This window comes from Palaemon carinicauda, chromosome 45 (assembly GCF_036898095.1).
Source record: "Palaemon carinicauda isolate YSFRI2023 chromosome 45, ASM3689809v2, whole genome shotgun sequence".
In the NCBI taxonomy this organism is placed as follows: domain Eukaryota; kingdom Metazoa; phylum Arthropoda; class Malacostraca; order Decapoda; family Palaemonidae; genus Palaemon; species Palaemon carinicauda.
Genome location: NC_090769.1, coordinates 25,069,546 through 25,081,990, shown reverse-complemented (window position 1 = coordinate 25,081,990; position 12,445 = coordinate 25,069,546). Strand labels below are relative to the sequence as shown.

The following is a 12,445-nucleotide window of genomic DNA, read 5'->3' as shown; positions in this document are numbered from 1 at the left end:
CTACATACATATGTATATACATGCATCTACATACATATATACATAAATGTCTATATAATGCCCTAGTCCATTATCCATGCACCGAATGTCCGATAACCTTCCCCTCCGTACAGTTGGAAGAGATTATAGTTATCCGGTCAATAGCCAATGAGCTTAATGAAGAGCCACCTCCTACCAGCAACAACACAGGCTAGAAATGACGTCATTAATCCCTTTTCCAACAGATAAACATAAAGACTTGGGTTCTTGGGAGCATCTCTCTCTCTCTCTCTCTCTCTCTCTCTCTCTCTCTCTCTCTCTCTCTCTCTCTCTCTCTCTGCCTAGAAAGGCGAACGACATAACTATTAGTGTATATGTATGCAATGTATAAACCTAGACCTACGTTCGAAAAACGAATGCTACTATCAAAGGCATTTATTGATTATGACAGAGAGAGAGAGAGAGAGAGAGAGAGAGAGAGAGAGAGAGAGAGAGAGAGAGAGAGAGCTCTTAACTCCTCAAGAGACTGAAAAGGGAGAAGCGAGATGATTGAAAGATGACTCGAACAGTTGAATAGACTTGACCTCGAACTCGGTTTCTTTATTCTTCTCGCAGATAGACAATTTTTTTTCCCACCGTATTTCTCTTTATAAAAGTCACATGTATAGATACACAACACTGGTATTCTACACTAAAAGATTTGGATTTTGGTAATTTTTCAACTTAAAAAAATCTAATATTACGTAAGGGAATCCTATGGAGATTTAAAGCATGTGTTCTATGTTTATTCTCTTTGCCAAAATCGAAGATTTTGCAAAAGGTATGTATTTTCTATGTTGCCGTTTATTTGTTTGTGAATAACTCTACACAAATAGGCCTACTACTGTACCGATTTTAACCAAACTTGGATAAAGTGCGTCAATGTACAAGTAGGCCTATTCGACTTTAAAGAGACAATGATATTCATATTGTAGTGTTTTATGGAGAGGAGATTTGAAAAAGAAAATGAAGTTATCATTGATGACGATATGACAAACCGCAGAAATTTTACAATCGATTCCGTTAGAATAAAAAAAAAAAACTTAAAAATTACAATAAAAAGTTGCAACGTTGAAAATGTGTTACAGCGTGATCATTCAAGTCAGATAATAAAAGAATTACTGGGTAGGCCTAGTCTGCCTACCTTGTTAGATTTCATTTTAGCAATTCAGACTCTGGTTCGAGTCGCTCAAACTCTATTGTTTTCAGTTTCGTTAGTGTCTGCAACCTCACCATCCTTGTCAACTAAGGATTAGGGGTTTTGGGAGCCTATATGTCTACCTAATGACCCATTAGCAGCCATTGTCTGGTCCTTCTTTGACCTAGCTTGGGAGGAGAGAGGGCTTAGTCACTCATATGTATAGATGGTCAGTCTAGGGTATTGTCCCTTGCCTCTGCCATTCATGAGTGGCCTTTAAACATTTAGCTTTAGCTGTGTGATGTCTATGGGTTATGATGATACAGCTAATAATCTACATTCAAGTGACAGTGGTTATGGTGGGCGTGTCTCAAACCTTCCAATCCGAGTGTGCAAATAATAACAGGAGATTGATAATTAACCTTTCGTATTTCGTAACCCAGTTTCACTGCTCTGTTCAGTAGTGTTTCTCTCGATGTTTCTCTCGAGACATTCGAATGATCGAAGATATTAAAGCTTTCAAGAGGAAATTGAAGACCTTCTTGTTCTTATAGTTCTATTGTATTCCTATGCAATTTTACTCGATTTTATTAACTACAAATTAATTTTTCTCATTGTCATTATCATAATTCTTATAAATGTTCAATTTTTTCTTAGTACTTTCAATAACATTGTTTATGTACATGCACACCTGATCTTTTTGTGTGTAAATCCCAAATGCTACTTTTAACGAAAACTTACTATATTTTCTCAATTAATTTAGTCTGGACTTTTAAGAGTCTTTGTGCTTTGAAATAAATTTCTCTCGTTTATAGTTCTTTTTAACTAACTTATCTACCTTAATTTGCTTTATTTGATAGCATGCTTTTCTCGTACTATTAAAACAAGACATCGCTAATTATTAAACTCTTGAAATGGATTGTCTTCCAGCATCATAGCACAAGAGCAAGAACAGGAGAAAAAAATAATAGAATGTTGGTTTTGTTTGAAGGCTCAAGTTAATCCCGTGAGGTAATGTTCTTTAACTAAAGAGATTTACAAAGCTTTTGTTGGCTCGTGAAACAGAATCAAAGAACCCGACAAAGCATTTTCTCTGAAAACAAGTCTGGTTGACACCACGGTCTAGATGTCACTACGCAGATTTTTACTGAAAATAAGCGAAGAAATCGAGAAAAATCAATGGCACTAGGAATTATCTTCATTTCAGTATACGAAAAGGAATCATTAATCAATGCTTATTGAACACATTATCAATGAAAATGTCATTTTCAACTAAAAACCATTATGAAAATTGTAGGCCTACTATGCGTACGTTGTCCCCAGAAATGACGTTATCGTCAACCATGGCGATTTTTAAACTTTTCATTTGCTTTCATATCCGAGAAGCATAAAGCGGCCAATACGCATTGTGAAGTGTTAAATGCTCCCGAATGAACATCATAAAAAAAAAAAACATCCTTGATCGTATAGAGAGTAAAAGTAATAGTATGTAAAGTAAAGATCTACATTGTGCACCGCTTGGCAAGTTCAATTGTCTCCTGGGTGATAGACCTACGATCGATGTGTTCTCGTGAAGTGATGTTGGAAAATATAGGTCAATAAGATTAACAAGAACGCTGAACTATATACGAACTAAAAGAATGAGTTGTTTAGTAAAACAGATATTCGTGTTTTTTTTTTTTTTTTTTTTTTTAATATTTTGTTTAGTCTAAAAATGGAAGCTGCTTCTACACAAAAAAGACACCACAATTTATAAAATGGCTAAAAAAAGTTTGTTAAAATAGTTTTACTCGATGCTGTTGTCAAGTTAATCTTTTTTATCTCTATTATTATTATTATTATTATTATTATTATTATTATTATTATTATTACTTGCTGAGCTACAACCCTTGTTAAAAAAGCGGGATGCTGTAAGCCCAGGGGCTCCAAAATGGAAAATAGCCCAGTGAGGAAAGGAAACAAGAGAATAAAATATTTCAAGAACAGTAACAGCATCAAAATAAATATTTCCTATATAAACTATAAAACTTTAACAAAACAAGATGAAGAGAAATAAGGTAGAATAGTGCGTCCGAGTGTACCCTCAAGCAATAGGCAATGAACAGAGGTTGTACATGTGTTCGTATGCATATGTAGCCCATGTACAGGTTGTACATGTGTTCGTATGCATATGTAGCCCATGTACAGGTTGTACATGTGTTCGTATGCATATGTAGCCCATGTACAGGTTGTACATGTGTTCGTATGCATATGTAGCCCATGTACAGGTTGTACATGTGTTCGTATGCATATGTAGCACATGTATATACATCAACAACAACAAATGCAACCGTTTCTAGTCCACTGCAGGACAAAGGCTGTAGGCATGTCCTTATTCATGTCTGGGGGTTGGCTATTTTCGTTACCACGCTGATCACTGCAGATTAGTGATGGTTGGAGATTTCAGTCTGATCGCTCATAGCAATAGATCATGGCGATACACAAACCCTTTCACCACGTTAAGGTATTCCCACTCAAAAAAGGATATAAAAAGTATATATATATATATATATATATATATATATATATATATATATATATATATATATATATATACAGTATATATATATATATATATATATATATATATATATATATATATATATATATATATATATATACATATGTATATATATATATATATATATATATATATATATATATATATATATATATATATATATATGTATATATATATATGTACAGTATATATATATATATATATATATATATATATATATATATATATATATATATATATATATATATGTGTGTGTGTGTGTGTGTGTGTGTGTGTGTGTGTGTGTGTGTGTGTGTGTGTGTGTGTGTGGTATTGTTCTGAAATTATTTGTAGCTTATGAAGCAATTACATTGCGTGTAAAAATAAATTTGGGATTATACGCTATTTCCTCTCATTTATAGTCCAGCTGCAAAAGGGTACAGTATTCTTAATTATATTTCTTTTCACATTCTCGAACGCCAACTTAGACTATCACTGCAGCTCATCGTGATGCGCAGATCAAATTTTTCAACTTATAAAATTTGATGGAAATAAAATAATGAATTAAAATACGTGGCAGTGGAACTGCATTATCGCTTTTATCAGTGGAATAGTAATTCCGTGAATTAGATTATAGATAAAGACAGCTGATTCTCTCAATATTTTACAGGTCAGTGGAGTTGGTAATAATGACTTATGTTAGCAAGGTTAGCAAATATGTTGAAAAGTTACATTAGATTCCAATGGAAACTATATACATTACAATCGATATGAATAAGAAAAATATATAAAATATAATGTTCAGGATTTCCACTATATTAAGAAAGATAAGCCCAATCTTTCATAACAGTTTAATACTTTTGCTAATATTAGCAGTGAATAAAATGTGTAAATATTATACCAAGAAATGGATGATGCCAATGGAAACTATAGACATTTTAATCAATATGAATAAGAAAAATATATAAAAGAAAATGTTTAGCATTTCCACGGTATTAAGAAAGATATGACCAATATTTTATAAACACATCACACTTGCTAGTATTAGCATTTAGTAAAATATCTGAATAGATGAAAAAGGAAAATATATAAATCAAAATTTAGAGCATTTTCATCGTATTAAGAAAGACAAGATTAATCTCTTATAATAATATAACTCTTTAGTTAATATTAGCCCTTAATAAAATGTGTAAATATTATACCAGCAGTATCTGGTAACAGTGTTCACTGTCTTCAGCTAAGGCCAAAGGCCAGTTTTGCCAGATATGGGGATTTATCCCTAGATTTGGAGATTTTTGGGATGTGATGGGGATATTCTGTACAAATTTCTATGAAGAAGAAACAAAGACGAGTAAACTTTAATATTGTTGCGATTAGTTTACTTGCAATTACATGAATTATAGTAAGTAATTTCATTATCAGCAAAGCCTACACGATCAGAAAAATATATATATTAGTGAAAATGGGGATTTTGGGGTTGTTTTGAGGAAATTTTCTCATGAGTTTTGGGGATTTTTTACACTAACTCATCTGGCAAGTGGCAACCAAGGGCTACTGTGAGAAGAGACGAGGAAAGCAGACCACAGTATACAAAGTGACTGTTATTAGTGCTAGTTGCGTAACTAACCAGCGATAAGGATTATCTTTTAGTTTTTGAGATGAAGCTGCAGATATTAATATTATTTTCAAGCCTTATAGGCTTATCCTTGGGTAAGTTATACATTTTAAATGCGCTGTGTAATTCTAGATACGTAGGGATGTGTATGATGAACAGATCTTGTAGGTTCTCTAGGGTTCACTGTGTGATAAGGCCAGGACGTATACGATAAACTGGTTTTGTAGGACCTGTAGATATTAGGGTTCCTGGTTTTGTAGGATCTGTAAAGATTGGGATTCCTTGTTTGGTAGGACCTGTAGAGAATAGGATGTTTGTCTTTATACGACTTGTAAAGATTAGGATTCCTCATTTTGTAGGACCTGAGAAATTAGGATTCCTGGTTTTGTAGGACTAGGGTTCCTGGTTTTGTAGGACCTGTAGATATTAGGGTTCCTGGTTTTGTAGGACTTGTAGAAATTGGGATTCCCGATTTTGTAGGATTTGTTGAGATTAGGATTCCTTATTTTATAGGATTGGTAGATTAGGATTCCTTATTTTGTAGGACCTGTAGATATTAGGATTCCTGATTTTGTAGGGCCTGTAGAAATTAGGATTCCTGGTTTTGTAGGACCTTCAGAGATTAGGATTCCTGATTATTAAGGACTTGTAAAGATTAGGATTTCTTAACTTGCAGGATCTGTAGAGGTTAGGATTCTTGATTTTATACTTTTTAAGATTAGGATTCCTGGTTATGTAGGACCTGTAGAAATTACGATTCCTAGTTTTGTAGGGCCTGTAGAAATTAGGAATCCTGGTTTTGTTAGGACCTTTAGAGATTAGGATTCCTGGGTTTGTAGGACCTGTAGAGATTAGGATTCCTGGTTTTGTAGGACCTCTAGAGATTAGGATTCCTGATTATTAAGGACTTGAAAAGATTAGGATTTCTGAACTTGTAGGATCTGTAGAGATTAGGATTCCTGGTTTTGCAGGACCTCTAGAGATTAGGATTCCTGATTATTAAGGACTTGAAAAGATTAGGATTTCTGAACTTGTAGGATCTGTAGAGATTAGGATTCCTGGTTTTGTAGGACCTGTAGAGATTAGGATTCCTCATTTTGTAGGACCTGTAGAGATTAGGATTCCTCATTTTGTAGGACCTGAGAAATTAGGATTCCTGGTTTTGTAGGACTTGTAGAGATTAGGATTTCTGGATTCGTAGAACCCATAGAGGTTAGGATTCATGATGTTGTAGGACCCATAGAGATTGATTCCTGATCTTGTAGGATTATTAGATATTAGGATTCCTGATTTTATAGGACTTGTAGAGTCTGCGATTCATGATTTTGTAGGACCTGTAAAGAGTAGGGTTCCCCTATGTGATAGGACCAGAAAAACAGCTTCATTATAGTTACGGACGGGACAACATTTTCTACTAAAAAAAAGATAACTTTAGAAAAACGGCAGTTTTCTTTGAAAATAAATACTGTATAAGTAAAGTAATAAATAGCCTTGCATAGACTCCCAATTTGGTTGGACAGTTGGTTAGTCTATTTCATCAATTCTGGGTACAAATCGATGCATAGTGTTGTCAAAGTTAGGTACCGAGCCATTATGGCCCACCACTGCATAATGTCCATGGGTTGCCTATCTGCTTGAGAGTGGTATAGGCTAAATGTGGGTTATGATTACAGCACAGGTTATTTAACCTTTTTAGAATGTAAAGAGCGGGTAAATATATACCGTAGAACAATATTTCTAATAAGAAAATAAGAAGTTTTCCAGGTGGGTTTATAGGTACTTAGAACTGTTCTAATGCAATTGAGGGAAACCAATATTTATCCCATTTTTTACATTTTAAAATTTCAGAAGTTATGACTGGAAAAATATATTTGGAGCCTTTGTATATCGGTGGCCAGTTCCTCCCGAGTGCTTAAAAAATGAACACCAACTAACCTAAACATTCCCCCCTAACCTAATCTACAAGCCATGCCCTTACCTACTTACCTAAGGAGAGCTGATCCCCCCCCCCCCTGCGACCCCCCTTACATTTCCGTATCCTTAACCAGCCGTCATCATACGTACAGGTGGCCGCTATCATACATACACCCCACATGTGGAAAGAAAGAAACTAAGAATACCACCTAAACTAAGGTTCCCCCCCTAACCTAACCTATGAGCTGTATTCTTTCCTACTTACCTACCAGGAGGGTGGTAACTGGGGTAGGATGGGGAGGGCCTACCCCCACTAAGACCACACTGTCATAACCTTATCCTAAGATTAGTCTTGAGGTTTTAGTGGCCTGGTAGTAGCATCCTTGCCCGGTGTTAGCCTGACTGGGGTTAGAGTCCCGTTCAAACTCGTTAGTTCCTATGTCCGCTGCAACATCACCATCCTAGTGAGCTAAGAATGAGTGGTTTTGGGGAGCCTATAGGCTTATCTGCTGAGTCATCAACAGTCATTGCCTGGCCCTCCCTGGTCCTAGTTTGGGTGGAGAGGGGGCTTGGGTGCTGATCATTTGTGATTTGGTCAGTCTCTAGGGTATTGTCTTACTAGATAGGGCAATGTCACTATTTCTTGCCTCTGCCATTCATGAGTGGCCTTTAAACCCTTTAATCCTGTGTTTGCTTTCCAACTGGCTTCACTCCTAGGCGAACTCGTCCGTGAACTCTGATAAACACATATTTCCGACGAATAACAACATCCAAACAGTGCACAATAACTGTAAACTCACCAGTAACACTGATAATTTTCTTCAAAAGAGAAATGGCCACTCGTCTCAAAAGCCATTATTACAGAATTCTTACTTTAATACAAATCCAAGAAATTTTGAATGTGTGAGGTACAGTAGTTGGGGTAGGAGCTTGTATTAAAACTGCTTGTATTGTTCAGTGCATTTCCTGTTAATTTCACTGACTTACGTATGCTAAAATACTGTACAGTATGTATGCCTTAACTGTCCTGGACCTGAGTAATGCAAATTATTAGAAAATATCTGTCGTTAATTGTCATTTTGACTTCATATTCTTGGCAGTGTTAATTGACATAATAGGACTGTATAATTTTTATGTTGTCACATTCATTATCCTTATTTATTTTGGTCATGTACATTAATTTCCTTTCTTTATCAATACCATAATGAATGCTTTATATATTCTATAAGATTTAAGGATTTTTAAACAATTAATATGCAGTGTCCAAAGCTATTTTTTCTTATTTCTCAATACGTATTTCAGGAGCTGGCGGCGGCATTGGTGGCTCTTCCGGTTCTTCGGCAATCGGTAGGTCCTCTGAGTATTCAGGTCATCATTTTGTTGCAGCAGGAGAGAAATTTTTAATAACCTGTACCATAGAAATGTCTGGGTATCTTCAGTGGACAGTTAATGGAAGACCTATTGTACCCGGCAAGGCTGGGTAAGAAGGAGCATATTTGAATTAAATCTGAAAATATAGTAGTATCTTGTACTGAACAGTACAGTATGTATATTATAGGTAGTGGTCGATGACTGAAAAATATATTTTTTAATAATTTGGGACCTGATAATGTTTGAGTAAATGAGTATATATAATAACAAGTCCTCTCCTCTGTTGTGGAGAATTTTTTTTGTTTACCGGTACTGGATATACTACAGTCCGTGTCGGCCAAAACATACAGCGGTGTTTTTCTTAAATATCTCGTACTAATTATTTGATCGGAATGGTACTTTGCTACAGAGGTCTGGACACCTCCCCTCAGTATTTAATGATAAAGTGCATTATCAAATCTTAATTTAATAGGACCCATACTATTTGTAATACAAGGAAATCATATGAAAATCCATAATGATAAGATTGGAAAAAAATATCAGGGAAAATGTAGCGTGGTTTTGTAAGTAAAGCTTAGTACATCATAGGAAGTTTGAGAATGTGCAATAATACGGTCAAAACCTTCGAGGAAGAGTAGTGGTCCACGGATAACATCCGCGCAAGCTTGTGGATCCTGTAATCGTCAGTGTTAATAGTGATGACGAGGACGGTTTGTTCCTTGCCAGTGATGAAGATGATATCAATTTTTTGTGGTATGCTCAATCGTTTTTAATGCTTTCTGACCAATGATGATACTTAGCATGTTTGTGAGAGTTATAACATGCTTCCCTTATCACTACAGCCTTATTATTATTTGCCATACTAGTATGCCAACTGTTAGAGCAGTATGCTATAAATATAAGGGCTACCAGTAGGGAAAGTAGCCCATTTATGAAAAATAACAGTAAAAGAAAAATGAAAGTAGACTGCAGATACATTAAGATGAATATGGGCGACTATCCAGTACAATTACTATATTTTATGGTTTAGAAATGAAATGATCTCAGTTTTGAATATATGAAGCTCTTGGGATCTATACTTTACTGAGTTTTAAGTTAAATTATGAATTTGATTTTAGTATTCTTACCTGTTCATAGTAAGCACATCGCACTGGGATTTTAAGGATTTTAGAAATCGTAAGGGCAGGTTCATCGTATTTGGTAAATAAACAGAAGGCATTAAACGCTTTATGTAACTTAACAAAAGACAATAGTATATTAAGTGAATAGAAAAAAAAAAAAAAAAAATCCAACGTACATACCATTAGATATTAGAAAAAAATTACGAGAGAGAAAAGGGAGGTGAAGTGTCTGGGAGGCTAAGAAAGTGGGTTAGGCGAGGGATAGGCGGAGATTCATGAAAAGGGGAGGGAGGGAGAAGGTTGGGACTAGGGTTAGCAGACATTCCATTGTTTAACTTGATTATCCAACTGGTATTCCTTAGGCTTTCAAAAGTCAAGAGTAAGGTGCATTATTTAACATGATTTGACATTGCATTACATTATCAAATATTGGGGTAGAGGTCCCTAGACCACTGTGTTATAGTACCACTCCAAGCAAATGATTTGTATGAACGATATTAAAGAAAAACAAAGTATATATTGGCTGAAATGGATAGTAGATATTTAGTACAGTATAATGTTTTTGCTGAAGCTGATCTATAGTGTCTCTCTTGCTATCAGATATACAATGATTGAAGGACCTGGACCTCAGGGTTATAAAGTAAGTCGTTTAACAGTGGCCAGAGCTCATGCTTTTCATGCTGGGGTGTACAAATGCTCCCCATTAACGACAAGTTCTCATTCCGTGTTTGTCATAAGTGGTAAGAGATAGGTGATAGAATCCCTTATTTTGTTGACAGGGGAGTTGGAAAGATTCTATTTATAGTGCTTGTATAGATGTTTGGCTGAATGTAATAACTGGTTCTGCTATCCATTGTATGTAAAATATCTCGTTACAGCATAAATATCTGAGGGTAGTGTAATTTGAACTGAAAAGTAGAATGGCTAGATAGATTTCAAAGATTTTTATTTGTAGGTATGGTAGCCAGCTGCAATACAATCTCATGTGGTATGTATTATGGAGTATTGAACAGCAATTAATTTTAGTTTTGTTGACATTCCTTTGAAAGATGATGTATTTCTTCTGTTAACTTTGACCAGTGAAGTACTGTATTTAGTAATTACCATAGTAAAAAGCTTGTTCTTGTAGGCAAGGTAAAATACAATGTACCTATTTAATGTAATTAAGTGTAATGACTACTGGTAATCCAAATAAATAACTCCAGGTTTGCATTAGTGAGGGAAAAATACAAATTATCTCCGAATTTGTCATATTCATCGCCATATGGGCCTTGCTCGAGTCATCACCTTTGTTCCCCTATGGGACCAGGTACACTGACACTTCTAGGGAAGAAAAAGAACCAACCTGTCTGGTTCTATGAGGCCAATTAGTGAGTCTTCCTATTTTAAAGAACAAAAGGATTCTATACACATAGGAACAGATGAAAAAATTAAAAATAATTGTATTTTTACTAGCTATACAAACCTGAAATTTTGAAATTTATCGTCAAACCCCAACCACCTTTCTAAGTCTTAAACCAAAGGTCAAAAATGATATCTTCAACGGGTGGGTGGGAGGGGGTTACTCTCCTAAGTGCACTGCCTGCTGCCTGTCATTAAGTACCTTGTTAACGAATTCAAAGACTGTTCCAGCTCCGCAGAATACATGTTCCCTATTTTAAAGGATTTGGGTTTGTATAGGGAGGAAAAATACAAATTACTTTTAAAATTTATTTCTTTTTAGTTGTGGTATGGGGCAACAAGTTGATATAAAATGTTTTTCTAAAGATGATATTTTGCTAGAAAACAGCTTGTGTAAATTTTGCTAATTGTACGTACACTAGGCAGTTGTTTAGTTTGTAGTAATACAATGTTTTAGTGTAATGTATCTTTTACATACTGTATTTATAAGAGTTGTTAATATAGATCATGATTTTTTTAAGTTGAGAAATAATTTTCTTATTCAAGTACTTTTACTAGAAATACTGCTAAAATAATTGTGAATAGGCCATTTAAATTGAAGTGCCAAGATTTTCATAGACATGGTTTATCCCGATGTTCTCTTTTAACAATGTTTTTTTTATTACTGTATGTATTAGCTGTCCAAACTCCATTCCAATTCTTGTGTATGTAAATACAAGAGTTATATTGCAATTTGATTACAAGGTCTTGATGATAGAGGGATGCCTTTGGTTGGTTCATGTTTATGTTCTTTACATATTTTATTTGGTTAGATGAGTTTGGGCTTCTTCCTTGAGTATCTGCCCTTTGTTCTGGTTGCTGAAGGTTTTGCCCTATATTCATTTTGAGCTTGTGGAGTATTATTATTATTACTAGCCAAGCTACAACCCTAGTTGGAAAAGCAAGATGCTATAAGCCCAAGGGCTGCAATAGGGAAAAATAGCCCAGCGAGGAAAGGAAATAAGGAAATAAATAAATGATGAGAACAAATTAACAATAAATCATTCTAATAATAATGTCAAAATAGATGTCATATATAAACTATTAACAAAGTCAAAAACAGATACGTCATATATAAACTATAAAAAGACTCGTGTCAGCCTGGTCAACATAAAAACATTTGCTCCAACTTTGAACTTTTGAAGTTCTACTGATTCAACTACCCGATTAGGAAGATCATTGCACAACTTGGTAATAGCTGGAATAAAACTTCTAGAATACTGTGTAGTATTGAGCCTCATGATGGAGAAGGCCTGGCTGTCAGAATTAACTGCCTGCCTAGTATTATG

At 34.9% G+C, this 12,445-nt stretch overlaps 2 protein-coding genes across 2 annotated transcripts in view; one reads left to right on the top strand and one right to left on the bottom strand.

Moving 5' to 3' along the window:
- Positions 1 to 12,445, bottom strand: part of LOC137634742 (uncharacterized) — a 141,740-nt gene that overhangs the window by 50,514 nt on the left and 78,781 nt on the right. The window lies entirely within an intron of this gene.
- LOC137634763 (basigin-like) overlaps positions 5,237 to 12,445 on the top strand; it is a 47,786-nt gene continuing 40,577 nt past the window's right edge. The window contains exons 1-2 of the mRNA XM_068367284.1: positions 5,237 to 5,405; positions 8,527 to 8,571. Coding sequence (XP_068223385.1) covers positions 5,354 to 5,405; positions 8,527 to 8,571 — 97 coding nt within the window. The 5' untranslated portion in view covers positions 5,237 to 5,353. The remainder of the gene's footprint in view (positions 5,406 to 8,526; positions 8,572 to 12,445) is intronic.